Below are 24,715 nucleotides of genomic sequence, written 5' to 3'. Positions count from 1 at the left end.
CCTGCTGAAAACAGGGCAGGAAGTGGGGGCAGGAGGCAGGGAAAGCTTGGACAGTCTGAGCACAGGAAGAACAAGGAAGATCAAATTTCAAACCCCCTCTGGAAGCGTCAGTGTTGACCAGCATGGAAAGAATACTGTTCTGCTATTAGACAGAGCTGACTGAACAGCATAATAAAAGTCACTTCTATTTAAAAACATTTCGTGTGTGTTTCTCAAGGAATGAACCACCACAGCATCACGCAAGAGAAAAGGCAAATTTTTCAGCTGTTCAATAAAGCAACTCCATTTTCAGCTCTTAAATGGATTTGGCTTAAAGAAAAACCGCATTGCCAAAAAGAGATGTAGGGAGATTAAATAAATATTTGATAATATTATTGAGGTCTTGCTTGGAAGAATGGAAGAAATAATAAAATTGAATTTAGAGCTTCAATTTTTCTTACGCTAATGAAGCGCTTGGGATCCCTTGCCTGAATTGCTTTATTTGTTTCTGTCCCTCTGCGCCAGGTGCTGCCCTCCTGAACTGCCAGCCCATTGCCCCTGCAGAATTCCAAATGCAGGTTCACAGGGCTGGGAGCCCCCTGGAGAGATTCCCCAGCTCATCCCTCCCTTCCAAGGGCAGAATCAGCTCCATTCCTGGCGTAACACCTGAAGGGATCCCTTCCAGCACTCCACTGTTTCTGTATCTAACCCATTCATTTTTACAGATTCCTGCCATAATTTGCTTCCCTCTCCACATGGACACAGCAGAAGAGAACTTCTCCCTCTCCCAGCAGTACCTGCAGGCTCCTCTGTCCCACAGCTACCAAGATGCAAGACTGGTCAGGGGCCCTCCTGCCCATTTCCCTCCTGGATTTTCTCTCAAACCTTTCTGGAAGTACAAGAAACTTCACTAGAGGCTCTGCCAGAAAGAAAAACTGGAAAAAAATAATTACTGCTTTTTAGCAATGCTTCTTTTTCTGTATTTTTCAAGGCAGCAACTGCACTTTTTGTCACAGCACAGCACTGACAACTTCTTTTCCAACCACAGTTCCCACACCATGGATCCTTCCCTATGGCACTGCCACGTGCCCACCCTCCTCCTCTCTGGATGAGCCAAGTGAGAGCAGTCTTTGACAGATTCTGAGTGAATTCCCAAGCTGGTGTCTCCTCTGCAGAGCTCACAGAGCACAGCCAGCTGTGACCAACACTGTGGGCAGACATGGGCAGCACCCAGGAGCTTTGAGCTGCCACAGATGCTCAACCATCCAGAAACTGGCTTAATAAAGCAAAGATAAATGCAAAAAAACCCAGGCCTGCCTTAACTCTAGGAAACAACACCCTGGACTGAGCAGAGCAGAGTCCGGCTGCCCAGCTGTGCTGCAAACCCAGCACAACACCCCTGCCCACATCTGCTCTGAGTCTGCAAGTCTGATTCCTTCCTTTCTATTGCTGGGCTTGAGTCTTTCACCTCCCGAAGGCCTCTCCCTCCTCTCCACTTTAAACAGTCCCCATCCTCTCTGGCAGGGGCCCAGAGATGCTCTGCTGAGCCCTAGCAAGTGATGCAGCTCAATCTGTCCAAGCTCGCTCCGGCGCTGGGCGCCGCTTCCCCTCCCGGGAACACAGCACGGAAAACGCCAACAAATCATACAGCTAATTAAAACCTGGCCTCCAGAACGCAATCCCAGCACTGAAGGATGCACTCTGGAAGTCATTTTAATAAGCAGGTTATGCTGACAAGGTGTATATACCCCGTAAACACAAGTGCTGCCATATATTGCCTCTGCAGCAGCAAAGCAGAAAGTAAAAGAGCCAAGCACTTCTGAAAAGCACAATATTCCAGTCTGACAGCACTTAGGAGTTAAGCTGTGCCAGCACCGCTGCTGAAACACAATCCACGGCTTTAGAGATCAAAAATGAAAGTGGAAAATAGTCCCTAAAGCAGTAAAACAGCCCCTTGCAGGCAGAGCTCCGAGCTGTGCGCTACCAAATAAGGGCAGCGAGCGGCGGGAGCCAAGGCAGCGGAGCCGCGCTGGATCCGCAGCTGAGCACAGGCAGGGATGGGAGGCAGCCAGCCCCGCTGGGCTGCACTGCAGATGGGAACAGCAAATGTTCCCTGGCCCTGGGCGGGAGCAGAGCCTGCCAGGATGGGCCTGCAGGCAGAACCCCCCTGGCAGCATGCCCTGGGGTCCGTGGGGCTGCCAGTGCAGGGCTGCCACTGCAAACACCAACCCCAGAGGCTGTGCGAGACACCCACCTAACCCTGCCTTCTCCTGAAGCACCTGAGAGCCACAGAACGACCAGGCTGGAAGGGAACGTCAAGATCGTTGAGTCCAACCCAGCCCCAGCACCTCAACCAAACCCTGGCACCCAGTGCCACATCCAGGCTTTGTTAAACACACCCAGGGATGGTGACCCCACCACCTCCCCAGGCAGCCATTCCAGAACTTTATCTCTCTTTCTGTAAAAAACTTTTTGCTAACATCTAACCCAGACTTCCCTTGGTGCAGCTTAAGACAAAGCCTGCAAGGAAAACCCCAGATCCTGGGGATGCTCCGTGTGCCCCACAGGGATGTAATTCACCTGCTGCACGGAGCTGCCCAAGTGCTTCCACACAAGCACAAACACAGAGCTGCTGAGGAGAAACTGCTCCTTTTTCAACTTCAGCTGAGCTGTTGTTTTCCTCTCTCTTTTTTAAACGCATGGATGTAATTCAATTTATTTCTGCCTGCTCTACTAGCTCATTGTCTTCCAGCAAAAGAAGCGGAACATGCTATCATCCATCTCAGGGATGTTTCATCCACGCTCCCAGTGTGAGCCTTCTGCAGAAATAAACACTCTGTTAACTTGGTGTCTATTTTCCAACAGACAGAGCAGCTTCTCTGGCTCCTTGGTTTATCACAGCTGAGGAGAACAGGCTGTAAGAGCCCCCAGGAACACCAAAACTTCCCAGGATACGCCAAGGAGTTAAAACAACCTGCAAAGAAAACCACAAAATCCACTTCTTTAACTCCACGTGCAACTACAAAGCAAAGGAGTCTTGGTTTAGGTGCTGACAATGCCTCCCTTATTGCCCTGAAATCTTGGAGACAAAAGCACTCAGTAAAAAGAATATCCTGTGTGTGTATGCCTGAAAACTCCACAGAAAATAAATGTATTCAGGCTGCTTTGTGCTACAGCTATTTAAAAACTTCCTTTCCCACAAAGAACAATAATTAGGTATTTTCACTGTTTTCAGCCATTTTCAGGCTGCCTTACTGACACAGTGCTAACACATGAATCAGGGAGCGAGAATGCTGGATTCAGAAGTGATGGATGGGCTGGGAGAATTATTAAATAACACCAGCTGCACCACTGAAAGCATCCTACACTCACATCCACCCAGAGTCAGCAAAGAGCCGTCCTGGCTCACAAACACCACCCCTGCCAGTAGCCTCCGAGCACAAATAACCTTCCAAGTTCAGAAAAATGAACTGAAATCTTCTTTTAGCACTGTCTCTCCCTTCCGTTCTCTTGCTTCATTTGTTTCAATTACTATCTTTATTTCCAATTATTAATTGTATCATAATTGCATTAGAACTGCTTTCTGGTTGTGTCAGGTGGTCTCATCTCTACTTCCAGATCTACACCAGTTTTGAGCCTTGATTTGCAGGATTTCAGGTTTCAGACTAATTTAATCAGGTTTCAGAGGAATTTTCCTTTTCTGCACAAAATCCTGGCATTCAGAAACAGCAGAAGCAACCAAAAAAAATCTGATTCTATGCCACAGATTTGATAATATCAATTTACAGCTGAGGGTCTGCAGAGCAGGACAGAGGCACAGAGCAGGAGGTGAAAGCCTCTGCTGAGGACATGCTGGGACAGCCTGAAATGGTGACACGTGGCCAAGGCAGCCACACTCAAATCCAGCCCCACAGGAGCCAGCCCTGCTGGTTCCACAGCCAGGTTGGAGCATCCCAAAGCTCCTGGAGGCCTCTCTGGCTCTGCTGTAAATTGAGGGGAGTTCTCAGAACTTCAGCACACCGGAGCGGTGCCACTTCACCCCTGTGGTGGCACTCGCTGTTCCAGCCCCTAAAACCCAGCCCTGGCACCCTCAGCCCCAGGAGGGCTCAGCGCCCCTGCCAGCCTCCCCCAGAGGAGGTTTCAAACAATGCTGCCCAGATTTATGATCCCAGAGGAAAACTGCAGCAGCACGAGGCAGCACCGGACTGTGTCACTCACCTGCTGACCACAGGAATCATTTTTACCCACAACAATTCCAACCTCTGGAAAAAACAAGATTCTCAATCTCTCAATCCAACAAGCAACTCCCACATGATAAACCAGAAACAAGTTATGAAATCTGGATTGCAAGGGTCCTTGGTATTAGAGATGCTCAAAAAAAACAGACTCAGAAATAACTGTTTCAGCAAATCCCAAATGAAACCCAGACAATTGATGTTATCCAAAGGCTCCATCATGCAAAGTGCAAATTGTCCTGATGAAATATCTGAACCTTATTCCAAGATAAATGACACAAACAGAACAAAAATTCCCCTCAAAACATGTGAGGATAAGGAAGTTATATAAAAAACCCAAAAAAACTACATGAAAAAGATGTGAAAGCTGATTATCTGCAGTTTCCTGAGCTTTTCAATCTGGATAAGCACTTGGGACTTCCCACATGTATTTCCCATTTTACTGAGCTGCTGTGAAGAGGACACCACTAGGAACAACAAGGTAAAATTGTCTGCCAAGTCTGTGGACTTTTAAAGGTGAACTTCACGATCCCAACTGTGCCTCCTCTTTGTTCACTGAAAACATTCCAGAAGTCTGCCACTTTCCATCAAATACACAAACTGCACGTCAGGGATTTGCAGAACAAATCCATTCTTTTTGATTAAGGAACACTTAGATACTGGACATAAGTGAGATGAAAAACTTCTTCAGGGAAGAATTATGGGTCTAAACAAAAGCTATTGGCTGGCACCAACTCCGTGAATTGTATTTCCATGATCTCCAGCTCTTGCAGAAACAGAGAACCACTAATGAACACAAGTGTCACTGGTGCCCTGTGGCAGCATTTCCACTGTGCAGATTTCCCCTGTTGCTCGCTCAAAAAGCTTTGAAGGCTTTTTTTACAAGGTGAAGCCATTGCAAGCATGGTTAAAAATGTGACAAAAACTCTGTATTTGAGGAGAACCAGATGAGCAGCTGGAGAATCACGTGCACTGCAGAGCAGTTGCTGAGCCAAATCTCTTGCGTGACATGTGAGAACAATCCTGTATTTTTACAGGACAACACTGGGGCTGAAGTGTGACAGCAGCTCCGAGCAGGGACAGAACAGCACACAGGGATGGAACAGGTTTGCTGCTCCAGCCCTGAGCTGCTCTACTACAGACACTGCCAAGTGTGACAGTTTGCATGCACATTATCTCCATTTCTTTGATGTAACATGTCTGGAAAGTTGTCATCAGCTTGCCCACACTCTCAGACACTGTGTCCCACGTCTGGGGGCACAAATGACCGCTGAGCTGAGAAAGCTTCCAGCCTGCACTGCTGTGGATCCTGAGTGACTTCACACACCCCAAAGAACAAGATTTTCTTACCAAACACCCCTGTGTGGTGCTTTTCTTAATAAATACACCCAAACAGCTGCTGAGTACAAGCCTTAAGCCATATGCCTGCTACATACACAAATCAACTTTTTCACTAAAAATATTTAAACTGAAACTGTTGATAAACCCACTGTGATGGAGCAGATGGATCCGTCAGTTCCCCATCAGAACACCCTTTTGCTAGATTAAAAACTTTGCTAGATTAAAAAGAGGACTTTCAAAGCAACAGATTAAAAATCTGCAGAGGACTTTCAAAGAAGGAACAGAGTTGTTCTGCACATCCTTGAAGGGGCAGAATCACAGAATGATTTAGGCTGGAAAAGACCTTTGAGATCAAGTCCAGCCTATGAGCAGACACCTCCTCACCAACTAAACCATGGCACTGAGTGCCACGTCCAGTCTTTTAAAATCAGTTTAAACAGCGCAGAAATGCACACAGGATGGACAAGGAACTTGACTAAACCCAAAGGTGCCTGAAGGCCACCATGCCCATGAGGCTGTCACCTCCTCCCTCCTGAGCAGTGCAGGGAAAGCCGCTTTGCTCACAGCCTTCCCCAGAGCCCATGTGGGCTCTCCCCAGGGGATGCACAGAGCTCTGGACAGCACAAATTCCCAGGACTGCCTGCAGGAGCAGCCTTGCTGGAGGATCCTCCCCCAGTGCCCCAGGCAGCTGCTCCTGCCTACTCCCACCCCACACTCTCCTCCATGGCAACCCTTCCTGCACAGGGGAAGTTCAGGAGAGGAGCAGGGATGAGTGCTGAGAGCTCAGCACAGCGGGCACCAGGAGCGGCTGCACAGCCTCAGCAGCTCAGCCCTCGTGTAAATTCCAGCCAGAGGTGGCAATGGTTCCATCAGAGCCCCAAAAGCCACAGCTGGCAGCTGGAGGTGGCACCCAAGCCCTCCAGGAGCCTGTCAGAGCTCCATCACAGAGGGATGAAGAATTCCTGTGGAGCCACGTCTGAGGAAAAGGTTATTCCACTGGACACCTTCCCTTCCCAAACATCACAAATATCCAGTCCTATCATCTATTCCTGCCATCCTCAGGAGTGTAAAAGAGGGATAAAAAGGTTATTGCAGCTTCCTGTACACTCCACCAGCTCTGGGTTTGTGTGTATTTACTCAGGATCTGTTCTGGTTTGTGTGTATTTACTCAGGATCTGCTCAAAAATTCCCTCTGACACATTGAGAAACTCTCACTAGGTCACCTGACTGCTTCAGCAAGAGCTCTGTCCAGAACCAACTCTCTCCACACCACTCCCAAAGAGCTTGAGGACATAAAACAGCACAAGGCAAATCTCACCCTCGAGGACATTTAGTGTTGTACAGAGGAACTCAGCATTTATCCGGAACAAAAATCTGGGTAAGCTTACCTTTGCACTTACAAAATAATAAATATTTATAAACAAACGTTCTCCTTTCTGCTCATCAATATCAGGGCACTATGCCTTTACACTTTAAAAATCTAAATATTGGAAGTGTGGTTTAAATTAGCACAGTGCACAAGATGCTGCCAGTGAATTCTCCACCAATAAAAACCACATTTGGAGGCGGGAGAAACTCTGGGAGCTTCCAACACGCGCCACACAACAGATATTCAAAGTAGCTGAGTCACTGTGGGTTTCTGAAATGAGCCTCCACCAGGACTGAAGGAAGGAACATTAAGTGACAGGCGCTTCAAAATCTCTCACAGATAAAAGTTTTTCTTTTAAAGTTCCTGAGTTTTTCAGACTAAAGCTGCAGCTTCTTTACTTCACACTTTTTCCCCTTTTATTTTTGGTTTTTGGAGACTTTGATATCAAGCTCCCAACACAATGTTTAACTTCAATCCTGCATTAAACATCAGAGCAAGGACCAGGCTGAGCAGACTTCTAAAAAGCCAGAGCAGACAGACAAATCCAGCAAAGGTACAAGAAAGAGAACAGTAAATGCAAACAGTGCAAATACCTGGAGGGAACACAAGGTACAGCAAGATGGAATTAATTCAGTGTGAGATGCAGAGGGCTCCCCCCAACCCCTTCCTGGTTTTAGGCAGGAGCAAACCTTGGGGAAGGATCCTCAGTACAGCACAAATCTGTGCAGCCATCAGGTAGGAAGGAAAATAACAGGTAGGAAAATAACACAGAAAGCTCAAAGAAAAGAATTTCTGCTCAGAAAAATCCCCTGTCCCTGGAAATGGCCTGAAAAACAAAAAGCCATTTTTATATTTCTTTTTTCCCCCAAAGAACTTTACTTTTTCTCTAAGGTTTTGGGATGTGCTTCTGAATTTCAAAAAATGAAAAATGTGGATATTTTCATATTCTTTCTCAGTAAGGGATTCATGGAGAAGCTGAAAGAACAGAATATTTTCTCCTGTTCGATTCTGAACATTGTTTCACTCATTAGTGGGAAGAGTAAGAACTCCATGTGGACCCCACATCTCAAAACCTTGCTAAGATTTTTCCTCCCATCCTTCCACAACCCCCTCTCTCCATTTAGTGGGTGCAGAGGCAGCACAGGGAATTGTGACGCCCCTGTGGAAACACATCCTGAAACAGCTCAGCCTCAGCACAGCTGCAGGGCTTCCCCCTCAATCAAACACTGCAGAAAGGCACAGATTAAATCACATTTCTTCCCTTTGCAGCTCTCCCTGCTACTCCTGTGCCTTCAAGGTCCTCCCAGTATTGCTCAGCACTGAGGACAGGGAACACTGAGCAGCTGTGGTGATGCCTTCTGATCTTTCAAGGTAACTGCACCTAAATACTAAAAAATAAACATGAAAACACATCCTTCTCAGGTATTTTTTCAACAGACAAAAACTACAAATTAAATGTCAACTGTGATATTAAGATTAAAAGGAGCTGCTGTGAAGTACTAGTGGATGTTCATAGTATAAGCTACTACAATTAAACATAAAATCATCTCTGTATGTTGTACTCCTTTCTCCTACAATGTTTATTTGTTTATATATACATACAGAAATATACACATGAACCTGTAAGGAGACTGCAATACAAATAAGCTGTTAAAACCCAGAGTTCTCTGCAGGCAAATTCTGGTCCCAATGCAGAATTATCATCTGTCAACTTGCCCAAATCATCTCAGAACACAAAAACTTGCAGCACATGACAGGCTGCATATGGAAAAAATTATATTTGGGATTAAATCTTATAGATCATATTTGAAGGATCTTCTCCTCATTGTCATTTTTCATGACCAAGGCCATCTGCCTGACAGGGAGTGGGAGGAAAAATTCTTCACTTATTTTAAAGCTTGTCAATGCCAACCAAGAACGTTATTTGTAAAATCTATATTGCCTTCAGATTTACCTCCAGTCCCCAAGGCAGGAGCTCAGGGTGCTGCCATTTCTATTTACTGAGGATGCACTTTGTACCAGGGAAGGATCACTCTCCCTACAGAGCCACCATCCCATAATAATGCCCAGTGCTCCTGTAGCAAACACACAATTCTCATTGCCCAGGAAAACGTGGTGATCGAGTCACTCTTACAGGACCTCCATTTCTGAGCAGGTTTTGTGGCAATCACCTAAATAGGGGACATGATTTGCTTTTCAATCCACAAGGAAAATGCACTTCCGAAGGGCAGAACAAAGTAAGTCAACACTACCCCCAGTAAAGTTGCACCAATGGCTCCAAAAGGCCTCTTTGCTCAATCCTGGTGTTAAGACATGAGCAAGAAGTGAAAGGCACCTGGATGCATTTGCCATAAATCCCAGTTAAATGCCCATGGAAATGCTGTGGGTGAGCAAGGCTCTGTGCTGAAGCCCTTTGTGCCCAGGCAGCACCACAGATCCAGCACTTGGTGCTGGAAATCAAAGCTGGGAATGGAGCTTTTGCCAGATCAGCACTGCAATTCCTGCTTTTGGGAGGAGCTCGGGGAAAGCACCCAAGGGAACACCCAGCCCAGCCCTCCCTGCTCCTGTCCTCCCCTCCAGAGGGGACTGAACTCTCCCTCTCCCCACACTGCTGCTGCTCACACTCTAATAACGCTGAGATTTATTCCTCTTTCTCTGACAATAAAACACAGCAGCAGGAGCAGCTGAGGGCTGGAATCCCCAGCCCAAACCAGCCCCTTTGGACTGGCTCCCAGAGGTTTGGGCCAGCACCAGCCCAAAGCTCTGCCCCTGGGGCTGCTCAAAGCCAACTGGTGCTGCCTGGAGATCACGTGCTGCTCCAAAGGGAGGGAAGGCATTTTTGCAGCTCTAGCTCAGATTTTTTCCTTTTCAGGATGGCTGCTCCCTCATCAAGCTCCCTCACTTGCTCATGCCTGCAAGTTCTGTGTTTATTTTTTCCTTGTATAATTTTTAACCTTGACAAATAAAAGGGTTGACGTTCACTAAATGCAAGGTCTAAGTGCTACCAGATTGCTCCTGCATAGCACAGCTCTGTATCCTCAGTAAAACCCAGCTCAGGCATCATTTGTGCTGGTTCAGGCAGGGAGGATCCTGTGGCAGTGTTTTCAGCACTGTCATGGTTCCTCTGCTTGCAGGAGATTTCTTCCTCTGAACGTCTCACTGAGAGCTACACAAAGGCTCTTCAACCACAACACAAGGAGTTATGTTTCCACTGAACTTCTGTACATTACATAACCAAAACAGATGATCACTGCCAACACTGAGGGCTCAGGGCTGACTGTTTTCACAAATCAGGAATGAAGAAGTGTTAGCCCTAACACACAAGTCCCTCGAGCTCCTCTCTGACTGAACAGTTGTTCATCAGAATGAAATTTTCAAGGCACACTGCAGTCAGTGTCAATCCGTAATGGCTATTCTGCTGTTTCCACGCTCATGTGAGACATAACGCTTCTTCTATACATTTGTCAGGGACCACTAAAGCTGATCCACGATTTTTGCAGCTCCCTACCCGCAGGCAGCCACTTGCCAAGCAAGGAAACAAACAGTTTATTCCTAAAGATCCAGTCAGGTGCTTTTCAAGACTGACCTCAAAGCAGCAAATTCCTCTCAGGATGGCAAAAACATGCAAAGCAGTTTTCAGAGACAAGAACCTTCAGCAAGAGCTCACTTGTTTCCTGGAGTTTGGATCACAAACTTTCGAGTCAGGCAGGAAAGACTGGAGGTTTTTATACACCCAGGCCCCAAATCAGCACTGGCACCTGGCTGTGCAGCCAGCATTGTGAAGAATGCAGCTGGAGGTGCTGGAACTGCAGTGGGAGCTGGAGGAGAGGGATCCCACTCGGGTGCTGACACATGAAGCACCACCCTTCACGCTGAAGGATGAATCCAGATCCTGCCAGCAGAAGGGCAGAATACTCCATCTCCAGCAGGGTGGGAAGGGAGGGAGCTGTGAGGTGTTTGCTGAGGACACCTGGCAAGGGCTGCAGTCCCCCACAGCACATTTCATGGCCGGCTCTGCTGGCAGCCTCTCCACTTTCCCTCTGACTGCCCTCAAACACAAGCACTCACAGCTTCACCTCCCTGAGACAGCACCACTGCAGCCAGGACTCTTCCTCAGTGAGGAACAGGCTGCCCAGAAAACCAGAAGGGAAATTATTTAACTTCTGGGTTGGGTTCCTCTTGGACTAATGACTTCCATGTGGCACTTGGACACAGCACCTGCAGGGCCTCCTTGATATGGGCACTTGACATATTTATCTCTGGTCTTTGCAAGTAAACAACCTGAACTGAAAATACTTATGAACTGTAACTCATTTTGAAGTATAAAGCCTTATTTTCTAAGTAAAATCATTGAGGTTTTTAGTATCATTTCCTGCTATTGCAAGCAGCACAGAGCCTCATGGTACCCTAAAAGCAAGAGAAAGGAGATGACACGGAACAGACTGAGCAGTTTGACACAGATGAGCTCCCCAGGGGTGTCCCAGGGCATTCACCTGCTCTCTCTGAAGCACCAAACACCTCGTGACCACAGCAAGGCAAGGGATGAGAGGAAATCAAACCTGGCTACTAAGAAATGTCAAGGGGAAAAAGCTTGAGAGGCCCGATGTGGCTCCCTAAAGCTTACTGGGGAAGGCAGACCTAAAAACAAAACTCCTGAAGCATCAACATGCAAACCTAGGTGTGAACTGGAGGCTCTGGGAGCACAGATCACACCTTCCCTGGGTGCTCACCAGGAACCATCAAGCCAATTGGAGCCAGGAGGCTGTGCCTGAGGCTCAGCCCTGCAAGTGTCAGCACTTCCAAGCTGCAGATGCTGTTCTGAACCAAACCTGAGTGTGTTTGGCACCGAATGTTTGTGCTCCCACACACCCAGCACAGCCCACAGCTAAGTCCTGGCAATGTCTTCAAGGGAACTACAGCTGCTTTAGACTGAACACCAGCACTTCTAACCTCAGCACAGCGCCCTGCCACAGGGCTGATGGTCCGCTGGTAACTTTAATCAATTGGCCATTACATTCCAAAAGCTCCCACCAAAGTGGGAAGCATTGTTTAGATGATCCTTGCCTAAAAAACCTTTCCCTGTGTATTTTGGTGTCTCAAGCACCCAACAGCAGGTGAACACAGCTCCAAAGAACTCCAAAGAGAAGTGAAGAACAGACAGCCCACCCAGCCTCCCACCCCAGCCTTGCCTATTCTGTATTTTTTATATTTATGCCCAAATAACCAGCTTGCACATAAGAAAACAATAATTCATCACAGCTCCTGTACTGCAAAGAAACAAATCTTTGGCTCCAGGTTATCACAGTTGGATAAAAGCTCACCCAGGGCCAGGTCAGCGAGCCTGGGCACACTAAATGCATCTCAGAGGTGTTCTGGACTGCCAGCAGGATTTTACACCCCACACCTCACCCGAGGCTCTCAGCACTTCAGATAATGAATGTACAGCTCAAGATGTTCCCAGTACCTGGGAGACTCCCGTCCTCACACACAGGGATTTTTCCACACAATTGATGACATGATCCATCTGTCTGCATCCTCCTAAAGGAGTGAGAGTCCTTCCTCTGCAGAGCAGAGCCCGTGCTGGCAGCAAACACCACACTCAGCTTTACCTGAAGGTCCTCTGCAAGTGCCTGGGGTTGCTGAGGCTGCCCAGCACCTCAGTCCTGCCAGCTCACAGAGCAGACTCTGAGAGCCTCTCCAAAGGACAGAGCAGAACTGATGGGGTGCACAGAGGAACACACTTGACTACTCTAAATATTAAGCAAGCCACAAATTTTAATAACTTTGCTATATTAAAAGATAGGCACCAATGTCACCGCACCCCCACAATTCATCAAGGCATTTCACTCCCTTGGGCTCTTGTGACTAAGTATAATATTTCATTAAATATCCTGTTCATACTGGCTTATGTACTAGGGAACACACTAATTTTAGAAAACTGATTAGCTAGTTCTTTCTAACCGAATGTTATTGTAGCTAAGGTCAGATTTTGCACTGAAACTATGGCAACAAAGCCACAGTATTCTTTTGTCTACAAGGTTGGGACCGGGTTTATTAACACAACTGCTCTACTTAATAGCTCAGCACTGCTTTTTGGCAATCCCTTCCTCGATCCTACCTGAAATACCCTGAGCTTTCCACAGGGAAAAGGCTCAGACCTGCAAGAGTTGAGAAGGAGTAAGTGCTCAAAAGAGCATTTTGTTTATTTCTTCAGTTTTGGGCACAGTCAGCCCCCCTTGTCCCACACAGGGACATGTCAGGATGGAACTGCCACCCCCATTTGCAGAGGGACAGATCAAACTTCTCCCCAGGAGAGAGATAATAATAAATTAAATCCCCATCCTTCCTCTGCTGTACCTCAACCAACAGATTGGGTTTCACACAGCGTTCCAGTTATGCATTTTAATGGCACTTTCTGTTTCAAAGGGGCTTTGCTCTGCCTTCATCTCCATGCAGACATCCCAGATGAAAGCTCCTGAAGCCCACAAGCTGGCAGACAGCTGTTTGGGCACAGAGCAGCAGGGAAGCACAGCCCAGCCAGTCCCTGTGCCCCAGAGCCAGCCCCTCCTCTGTCCCCAGCTGTCTCATGGACCTTGATCTGTCACACAGACCCTTCCCACCCATCTCAGCACCCATCAGCGGGACACAGAAACAATCCTGACCACCAGCAATTATTCAGCCAGTCATTTACCTCTGCTGACATCAGCACAGAATCCCTGCAGGGTTTGGGGTGGAAGGGACCTTAAAGCTCATCCCATTCCCAGCCTGCCATGGCAGGGACAGCTCCCACTGTCCCAGGCACCACCCAGCCTGGCCTGGGACACTGCCAGGGCAGCCACAGCTGCTCTGGGTAACAGCACCAGAGTCAGGATGTCTTTGGGATATCCTGGTGCTCCATCACAAATCATTAATTTCCCACAAACTTGTCTGGTCAGTAATGAACCACTGCAAGAGATGTGGGAAATGAAATAAAACCAACTTTCCAATTCACTCTCCACAACAAATAACCCAACCAACCTTCCCCTGGATACCTCCATCCCCCCTGCTCAGGGCATCCCAAGCCTTAGCAGATATAAAGCAAACTTGTCTGCATGGAAAAGCAACACTTCCAACTTCCCAGCTTTTTTAAAATATCCAAATGCTGCAGTGACAATTGTCCCCAACATCTGCTTGCACGTAGGCTGCAGTGGGCTAAAGTTTCACAATTCAGAGACAGGATTCAGGATTTCTTCATCTTATAAAGGGCAGCAAATTCAAATGCATCCAAGCAGTTGGCAGTTTTCTAGTGCAGCTCTATAAATACTGAAAGATTCCTCATCAAGGCAGCAAAATGTATTTTAGATTCAACTACATCCTAATTCAGCAAGACTGAAAGATTTTTTTACTCAAAATGCTCAATGCTTCAATTTTGAATTAAAAAATATATAGGCACAACAACAAACTGTATTTTTATCGTTTTTCTCTTCCATCAAACAACCTAAAACAACTTATTTTGATTTTACACTTCTTATTTTGATTTTTACTCTTTCTGAAAAGGGGGTAAGAGGCATCTTTTTTTCTTTTTGTGGTGTTTGGCTGTAAAACAGAAGTTGGTTTAAGTGCATATTCACTACTATGGCTCCACTTTCTACTTCTGGTATTCAGCACAGGCATTTTAATCTGACTTGGACATCTCAAAATTGGAAAGGAGTTTCTATTGCAAGTGATGGATGTCTCTGCAAGAAGGCTTTGGCCTCAGCACTCAGGCACTCCCCAAAGTTCTGCTTCCTGCACGAAAAACAAATCCTGCTATTTGAACTGCTACTATCAGAGGGGGAAAAAGAAGCCATATTTAGACTCTAGTTTAAATATTCCTTAAAGGAACCCAGGCACCTTAAGAATGAATGCAGCCAAGCATTTCAGCAGCACGAGAAACTCCATGCTCAGAAGGAAAGGAAGCCCAGACTTGGCTGTGCCGCTCCGGTCCGTCCCTCCCTCTTCACCATCACTCCAGCTCAACCTCTGCACAACACCCACTCCAACTCAGCTGAGAGTCAAACAATTCAGGCTACTTCTCATCAAAGTTTAAAAAGCTGATATCATCCCTTTCACCACAGCAGAGCAGGAAAAGTGTGCGTGGAGAGCACCAGCATTCAAGGCTGCCCACAGGGGCCTCAGGCTGATCCTGATCCCGCAGAAAACTCCTGATGAACACAGGGGTGGCACTGAAGCACCCCAAGGGCACTATCTGCTGCTCATACTCCTCCAAAACCAGCAGGCAGAGGGACCAGGTTGTGTTAGCTTGTTTTTTAATTTTCAGAAGTGCTCGGGAAAATTAACTACGTGACCCTCCAGCTGGAGGAATCCCTAATCTCAGCCCTGATGCCAAAGCATCAACAAGCTTGCGCTGGCTAAATAAGGGTAAATAATGTGTATGTGTGCAACAGAACTGCAGAGCCTCCAGCAGACCTGCATGAATCACAGATTTCCTTCATAGTTTTCCTTCATATGGAGTTTCCTTCATTCAGCACAAAGCAAGAGTGGGGAGGCTTCAGATCACTGATGGCAAAGCTGTGAAGGACAAAACAGAAAACATTTCTGCCAGGGAGAAGCACATTGACTTCATCAGTGCTGAGCACAAGGATAACTCAAGAACATCCATCAGAACTGTGCATATTGGAAGGAACTGTTGCCTGGGAGGGTGCCCAGAGCAGCTGGGGCTGCCCCTGCATCCCTGGCAGTGCCCAAGGCCAGGCTGGAGCACCTGGGACAGTGGGAGGTGTCCCTGCCATGGCAGGGGTGGCACTGGATGAAACGTAAGGTCCCTTCCAACCCAAGCCATTCCATGATCCACACTACATCCAGTTTTTATAGCCATATCATTCTAAATTGAAGCTGTCTGGGGAGTTCCTCCCGCTGCAGCTCCGAGGCTGAGCCCCCAGGGCTGGCCCCCAACACCTGCAGAGGCAGCAGCCACAGCAGCACAGCGTGGATTAGGATCAAAAGAACAAACAGAATTTGAACTACTCCTCTTCTGCTTTGCCATGAGGGTATTTTAAGTCTAAGATATGGGTTCATTCCTTGAACATCTTGCCAAAAAAAGAGTGTTGCCCAGCAACTACTAAAACAATGTTCTGGAAGGAGGGAGCTGCTGGACAAATTAACCCAGTGAGTGCCCTTTTTGCCAGAGTTTCCAGCAGCTATTGCAGAGCTGCTGGAAGGCTGGCAGACAGCTCTGCATCCCAAATAAAGAGCTGTAAGGAATTTCCTGAGAAGCCTGTCAGCCAGACTGTTTTGCTGTAGTAGCAGTGTCTTGCATTAAACAAACACGTTGGGCTCGGCACAGGGCTGTGCTCCAGCACCAGTGAACACAAATAAACCCCTGGAAATGCAGAGTCCAGCTCCCTGAGAGCACAGAGCAGCAGCTCCAGCACCAATGAACACAAATGAACCCCTGCAAATGCACAGGCCAGCTCACTGAGAGCACAGAGAGCAGCTCCACACCAAACCTCCAGCCCTGGGCTCTGCTGCAGCTCCTGCACCAGGGCAGGGCAGAGTGGCACCTGCAGAACAAGGATCTGTGTGTGTACCTCACCAGGAATGATTTCCAGTGGAAATTCCATCTCCAGCCCAGCTGAGGGTCAGCTCCAGTTCACACTTCCCACATCAATCCATGCACGTTCAAAGGAAATTCATTTATAGCCCCTCTTCAGCTGCACAGTCACACTCAAGGATGGCAACTGGAGTTTAATAAAAAACATTAAATGTCTTTTCTGTTTAAAGAAGCGCAGATAACTAAGGGAATGTCACACACTTTCTTTTTTTGGAGACTCATACAACCAGGATTTCTTCCAGGAATCTCATCTGTACATGGTACATTTACAACAGTTAAGTAAAAAAAAACCTCTTTTGCATATTAACATTATTAAAAAGAAACACTAATGAATGCACTCTTCAGTCTTCACATTTTGAAAAGCAGTTTTAGAGGACTTTTGAATTGTTTGGAGCTGGAGGCATGAAGGGCCAGAGAAATGCTGTACTTGAAAAAAAACCCAAACACACCCAAACCACTGTGTTTAAAGTGGACACAGAAAGCCAGAATAAAAAAAAAAAATCCACTGAAATCTTAGACCATAATTGCCATCCAACCTCAAACCACTGACCTCAGGTGCTAAATAATTCTGCTTGGGATGGAAAACAGCAAGAAAAAGAATCAGCCTTCACACCTTCCACTGATCCAATGAATATTTTAATGACCTAGAGGCACCACAGCATTTACCATGCGAAATAACTGCAGGTAAATACTCACAGGAACTTGAGTGTGCTGCACTACCTTCCTCTGGAGCTCCTTCCAGCTCCAGCACTTCACTTTTTTCCATCTAATAACCCTGGAATTTTTTTTTTTAAAACCGTCTCCCCTTGGCGCTCCTTTAAACCGTCTCCTTTGCGCTCCTTTAAACTATCTCATTTGTGCTCCTTTAAACCGGCTCCCCCTTTGCGCTCCTTTAAACCGGCTCCCCTTTGCGCTCTTTTAAACCCGGCTCCCCCTTTGCGCTCCTTTAAACCGGCTCCCCCTTTGCGCTCCTTTAAACCGGCTCCCCCTTTGCGCTCCTTTAAACCGGCTCCCCCTTTGCACTCCTTTAAACCAGCTCCCCTTTGCGCTCCTTTAAACCAGCTCCCCTTGGCGCTCCTTTAAATCGGCTCCTGTGCACTTTTACTCCACACTCCAACCCTGAGCATCACTCCCCTCTGACTCTCAGCTGCCCCTTGCACCTCACCCTTTCCAGGTCTCCCCCACCATCAGCTCCATCTGCCAGCCAACTTTTCCCACCACTCCTGTCAACAAAGGCAGCGCTGGTGTCCCCAGGATGCCTCTGCTCCTTCTGTCCCCCCCCATCCTCCTGTCCCACCACACTCACACCCTGATTCCCTCTGGGCCTCCAAGCCAGTCCTTCTCCAAGCAGTGATTTCCCAGCACACCAACCCCAGCTCAGCTGGGAAGGGGCTGTTTGTAGGAACACATTCCTCAGGCAGGGCTGTTTTCACACCAGCAGCAGGTTAGCAGTGTTTAGTGACAGAACACACTCACATTTAGGCACTGCTACCAAATCCCTCTCTGCAGGCACAGGGGTGGCGCACACAGCCCCACTTTGTGCACAGCAGCTCTGCTCCATTTCAAGGGTCTGAAGTGGAAAGAAAACCCCCCACCCTCTAGAGCAGGGCCTTGCTGCTGCCACCAGATGCAAGGGATTAAACGTAGCCTTGGCAACATGACTTTTTACAACCTGAAGTACCTGTGGTTAGGGAAAAAGCAGGGTGGATTCATTCTGCCACTGGATAGACAGGCTTGAGTTTCACACTGAATTTTCCTGGAGTCATCTATGCATATCTAAGCAGACAATCTTGCTCCTAGAGATCTCTCCTCACGTTGATTAAGCATGAAATTTGTATTAACAACAGTTTTACATCTGTCCACGGGAGACAGAGCTGCTCTAAGAAGCTCAAAATGACACTTTTCAAAAAATGGTGCCCAAAAGAAGATCCCCAAGCCTGGCCAAAGGCGGCAGGCTCAGTGTCCCTCCCAGAGGGGACTGACCTGCACCTGGACACCTTGGAGCACAGGGACACAAAGCAGGTCACAGAACCACAGCAGTGTTTTCCCAGCCCTCTGGAAGGGTACAGTGCAAATTTCATTTACTTCCATTTGATTCATTTTCTTCTTACTCCAAGAAGACTTCAGAACATTCCTTTATAATGAATGTGAACCAGTGCCTGACCCCACTCCTGAGGCCTGCAGCTGCTGTGATCACCAGCATAATTCCCAGGGTGGTTTGGGCTGGAAGGGACCTCAAAACTCACCCTGTCCATGGCAGGGACACCCTCCCCTAGCCCAGGCTGCTCCAAGCCCCACCCAGCTGCATAAAAATGGGTTATTTTCCATTTCTGGTGAGGATGAGGTGATAAACTCCACAATTACTGCTTCTGAATATATTTATCACAGAAGGCATTTTATCTCAGACTACACTTACAAAGTATGTGTATAAAGAAGAGAAAAAGCCTGCTAAAATTTTATGACTTTTGTTGCCATTTACCATTAAGCATAAACCTCCCCATGAAAGCTTCACTGAAGTAACTACAAAGGTTGGAAAAGGTTCACACCATTCTTTCTCCCTGTATAAATTATAAGTAATATGAGAACATTTACAATGTCTAACCATGGTGTTTTATGTCAGACAAATGTCTCTCTGTACTTGCAGTTCCTAAACTGTGCTAGCAAGAATTGCCTTTTTCTCATTCTTTCCTCTCTCCCTGTCTCTCCCTCCGCCTCCCTCTGCACCCAGCAGTCTCAGTCAAATCTGCTTTTATTCTTCCACACAATTTTAACATCAAGAATGCCTCAAAAGTCAAGGCTCTGCTTCACATAACAACATTGTTCTTTCTTGGAGAGCTTACCACTGAATGCTGAACCTTCCCCAGGTTGCCTCTTTAGTGTTTCAATTATCAGCTCTTCAGTTTTCCAGGAAAAAGGGAGAAAAACCAACAAGAACTCACAGACTTCAGCAATATTTTAAAAGGAGAGCTTCATTATATGTGACATCATGTCATGGCAAAAAACCCCAAAACCACCCAAAAAACAGCAGGCAAAACCAGCTGTACAGACTGTACATGATGTTCAAGGGCAATCACCTGCAGTTCTGGCCAAACCTGAACAGAATTATGGTGATTCTGAGACCCTGATAAAGGCAAAGCATAACCAAGGAAACAGATTCATCCAAAGAAACAAGACACAGGTGCTGCTACACCTGAAACAATAAAATCCAGACCAAAATTGTAGAATATTTGGCTGAGTTATCCTGTCGGCGAAAGATGCAACCCAGGGGTGAGGAAAAGAATTCAAGGTCTTGGCAAATAAAGCCAAGTGAGTGCTTCTCTTCCTGTCTGAGGCCTTTCTTGAACAAGTCAGCCCTTGCCAAACTGAAAAGCAGAGCAGTAATTTCTTATCACTGAGCATAAGTTTCCTGGCAGAATGAAAGCAAAGCCCAAGGTAGCTCATATCAAATTAGGTCAGATAACAATAGTTGTGGCTAACACTTGCTCCTTTTTATTTTCTTCCTCCCTGAGGTCTAGTACTGGGTAATTAGAAAGAAGGTGTGATAGACTGGAGAAAAAGAAATTAAATTCCCGGGGATTGTGAACATTTGGAGAGATCTGAAAAGCAAACAACTGACAACCTCAACCCCATCCCCTCACACAGCTTTCTTCATTCCTGGGTTTGGCTGGGACAGAGTTAATTTTCCTTGCAGTAGCTGGTAGAGCCACATTTTGCATTTGTGCTGGAAGCTGTTGCTAACACAGGGGTGTTTGAGTTACTGCTGAGCAGATCTCTGCTCCCCACCTCCCTGTGAGGGCTGGGGGCACACAGGAGCTGGGGGCACAGCCCAGCACAGCAGGACACGGAGCTGGGAGTGCCTGCAGAGGTGGCATCTGTCTCAGCCCAACACCTGCCTGCCCATGGGAAATGGGAATCAATTCACTCCTCAGCTTTGCTGCTGGGTGAAGCTGTTCCTTTATCTACTGAACTGCTTCATCTGAACACCCTTCCTCTCCCAATTCTCTCCCCATCCCACTGGGTGGGGCTGACTCAGGTTAAACCACCACAGACAACACACACACATTCTTCCCTCATGAGTTGCCATCCGTGGAAGAAGATGACACTAAAATATGCCACAGAAAGCACAGAGGTCAGAGACTGTTATACATCACTGCACAAAACAAAGAATCATTCCTAGGCAGGAATGGGTAAGGAGCTGTCTGACCAACTTACCTCTGAATTTTTTGGGTGGGTTGTTAAGATCACCTGCTTCTGGCTGTACCACACACCGATCATCCACAAGGCTGCAAAGAAATGAGCAGAGAAGTGAGATCCCATCCCCTGCAGCCCCCTCCATCCTCGTCACAAAACCAAAGTCGTTCACTTGCAATATTTCATCTGAGTGGCCACTTCAGCAGAAGACATTCCCCAAATGCCAACTTATGCCAGATCTTTCTAAGAAGCATGCAGCTGTTTTTTACTGTTGCCCAGAGCTTTGCTCCTGGTAGGTGGGACAATAAATAAGTCATTGCTCCTGTGTTCTGCATCATCCTTATGTGCCCTGCTCGAGGTGCAGACAGAACAGCCCATATTCTAGGGAGGTGACAGACAGCCTCAGGACAGCTCCTGCCTCTTGGACAGATTTGAGTCACGCTGCAAATGTGTTTGTATGAATAGAGAACAGGAAAATATGACAGCTATGCAAACTGGACACTGACCCTGTGAGCCCTCAAGTATTAAGAAATGGCAGGAAGAGTCACTGCCACAATAAAAATTGACTCCTGAGAGAAAGGAAGGCACAAACGTACCCTCCTGCTCACCAGGTGAGCTGAGGGACTGAGCCAACCTCCTCCTGTTCTGCCAGGAAGAGGGGGAGCTGGACAAGCAAACCCAAGAGATTCCAAGAGGGAATGCCAGGACAGAGCTGTGTGTCCCTGCAAAACCCCCACAGGGTCAGCTGAAATCCCACAGAACAAAGGGAATAGGTAGGAAGCCCCTGTTCCCACTGCTCTGCCTGAGCAGCTTTGGATCGAGGTGGAATTGGGCTTTTCCCAGACTGGAAAATTGTACCTGTAACCAAACACTTTGGGGCTTGATTTGATCCTAAATGACTCAATTTGGCCCCTTACAACCAATCTGTCAAAGAGGCTTTCTACACAAACGTAGAAAGTAAAACTCCAAGGTCAAAGGTTTGAGAGGTCCATTCTCATGCAGAATCAACTGGAGGAAGACTGAGACCTAGAATATGAGAGTTGTTCCTTGCAGAGGCTGCTCACATGCAGGGAGCATCTTGAGACAACAATTAGAGAAAATAAGGAAGTGCATGAAAATTAAGAGATCAGAGAAACTAAGAGGGCTCAACAGTTTAATGCATCTAAGATTTGCATATGCAAACATTCAGAGTGAATTGCTTTTTCCCCATGGATTTTCTCCCTACTCAGTACTATATATTTATATATAGGTGCTCCAGCATGAAGGGTATTAACATTTGAGCTGAAGCACCTGCTTCTGGTGAACAAAGGGCCAAAAATATCCAGGAAATAGGTTACTCTGATCATCCCATACAGATAATCTCAGTGCAATACATCCCTCTCATCTGAGATTAAGCTGAAAGTAAAGAGGAAATTCCCAAACTAGTAAGAGGAAAATTTTACAGGGTGAGGAACACGAAAGAGGATATATTGTACACCAGTAATCATCATGATGACAGCACTGAGTTTGGGAAACAGCAAGAGTAAACTTCTGATTAAGCAACATGTCATTAGGAATATTCAATAGGAACAATCTTCAGAGATTTAGGACAGCATTAGAATGTAGAGTGAGTGGTATCTGCTCCTCAACCTTCAGGAACCACATAACAAGTCATTACACATCGTTATGACATCAGACTGTCAAAACTCCACATGGGCTGGAGGACAATTACACCAAATCTTTCCTTTGCTGCTTTAATTTTCTCCAGGACAAAGACTAAATTAAATATGGGACAAAACTAATTTGATTACAGAGGCTTATTAAGATGATAATGCATTTCATGTTTCACGTAGCAATTAGGATTTCTGGCTTAAATTAGGCTCAGAGATATGTGGCCATTATATAATGCAGTTACCTTAAAACAGCACTAACCAAATCAAAGAGAAGGCCTGAACACTGAGGGGTCTTTAGGCCTGCCATGAGAACATCTCATCGAGCCTAGGAAATAACACGTGCTTGGGGCCTGTCATGTCCACAAGGACCAGCCATGGTGAAAAACATCTGCTCAGCAATGCCCTCAGAAGCCACAGCCACTGCATACTGTTCATGCATGGGATCCACATGGCAGAACAACTTTCTACTTGGCCTGCAGTTATTTACTGCCAAACTCGCTTCAGGACTGGGAAGAGAAACAATAGGCAGCTGGAGAGGATAACTCATGTTGCCAGTGTTCAGCAGATAGTATTTGGCCCGTCACACAGCTGATCCAGGGCTGCACAGTGCACGTGGCATATTTGACCAGGACCTGGGAAATTTGTCAAATACATTTGCCAAATACTATTCGACCGACCCTACTTACTACATCCCTTGCTTTTATCATACCTTCTCTCCTTTCTGGCAGCATCCCATATTTTCTTCTCTTTCCTATAATAGATCATGGTGCATCTTCAGTGTCTGCTTCCTTCTCTGCCCCCTTATTTTCCAGAATCCTAATAGCTAGAGGACTAAACCTACAAGTTAGTTTGGAGTCACTCAGGTGAGACTGCGGCCCATCGTTTCCTGCCGAGGCACTTACCAGGATGCTGGCTCTGTACCCTGCTTGGCAGCTCCATTTATCAGATGCATCTGGGCTGTAGGCATCAAAAAATGTCCTGTGACTGTACCCACCCTGAGGCCCTTAGGGCTACTGGAAATGAGAGAGAGCAGGTTGTGTGTGTGCTCCTGCCCTCGGGAGCAGGGGCCACAGGTGCTCCTGGAGCTTCTCACCCTGCAAGGGCTCCTCCCCAGGCAGCACCCAGCTCCTGATGTTTGCAGAGGTTCCTCCTCAGCAGGATCAAACATTCCCTGGCTCTCCTCAGAGCTGTGCTCCAACCCCATGGCTCTGCTCTGCCAGCTCGTGCTTTTCCCATGTGAAAAGCTACTTCTGTGGTTGATGGAGCAGCATTCCCCTCTCCTGCTGCAGAGCACCTGCCCCTGGCCTTGTGGAGGCAGCACAAAGCGGCTCTGTGGGAAGGACAGGGGGCAGGAGCTGGCACAACACAGCTCCCACTGCAGCTCCAGAGCTCTGGCAAAGCACAAGGGTCAAAACATCTTCTCCTTTGATAGGAGAAAAACAATTTTGTTCGTAGGAGAAACCTCAAATTAAACTTCAATTTTAAGGCCAAACTAGCTGTAGTGGTGAGTTACTGGGATTTAAACCACTTGGCTCAGGGATTTGATTTATTTTTTTGTTAGATATCTATGTTTTTTACACGACTTCCATTGCCTGTGCTACATCCTTTGTGCAGTCAGCAGAGTGCAGGGTCTGCTCATCCCTGACTGGGGGAAGGGGCAGGGAGGGACAGGACGGGACACACGGACGGACACGGGACAGACAACAACATGAAAATCATTGGATTGCATTCATTCCCCTCTACCCCCTTCTTCCTCCCCACCAAGGACATTAAACTGCACCACAGACATGGATACACTTTCCAGCCTCCAAAAATTTACCTTGCCATATTCACTTTAGTCTATTTTTAAATTTAGGGCCAAGTCCATCCATAAAGCTCCCTTGCTTTAGCCAGTATTCCCTGGGATCAGGCTCAGGAGAGCTAGCTGAGCTCTGCTAGTCTTTCTTACAGGGTTTTTAATACAAGAGAACAGCTGTTCTTACCCCAAAGTGCTAATAAATCCATTTGTTGAGCCCTCTGCATAGAGAGAACAAATATCTCCAATATGAAGGAAGCTCGACATCTTGTCAGTCATCTCTGGCTTATTGCCCCTGGAAGAAAGAAGAAAGAATAAAGCACAACATGAATCAGGCAGAATTCCTTGGTGCAGCTACCAGAGGTTACAGCAACAGGAGCCTTTGCCTTTGATTGTTGGTTTGTTTGAAAAACCGAGCAAGTTCTCGCAGTGCAACTTCAGGTATCAAAGGAAACCCAGCGGGCCAGAGTGCTTGCTTGGAAAAATAAACCAGGGCAAACAAGCAGCTACTGGCATCTCATTCCACGTGGGACTGACTGCTTCACAGGCAGGCATTCATCC

At 47.0% G+C, this 24,715-nt stretch overlaps 1 protein-coding gene across 1 annotated transcript in view; it reads right to left on the bottom strand.

Moving 5' to 3' along the window:
• Positions 1-24,447, bottom strand: part of ITPR1 (inositol 1,4,5-trisphosphate receptor type 1) — a 144,493-nt gene extending 120,046 nt beyond the window's left edge. The window contains exons 1-2 of the mRNA XM_031061617.1: positions 24,342-24,447; positions 20,729-20,799 (exon numbers count right to left, since the gene is read on the bottom strand). Coding sequence (XP_030917477.1) covers positions 20,729-20,799; positions 24,342-24,433 — 163 coding nt within the window. The 5' untranslated portion in view covers positions 24,434-24,447. The remainder of the gene's footprint in view (positions 1-20,728; positions 20,800-24,341) is intronic.
• Between the last annotated feature and the right edge of the window lie 268 nt (positions 24,448-24,715).

Source organism: Geospiza fortis, unplaced genomic scaffold (genome assembly GCF_000277835.1).
Source record: "Geospiza fortis unplaced genomic scaffold, GeoFor_1.0 scaffold128, whole genome shotgun sequence".
In the NCBI taxonomy this organism is placed as follows: Eukaryota; Metazoa; Chordata; class Aves; order Passeriformes; family Thraupidae; genus Geospiza; species Geospiza fortis.
Note: the sequence above shows the minus strand (reverse complement) of the source record. Positions and strands in the feature narration are given on the sequence as shown.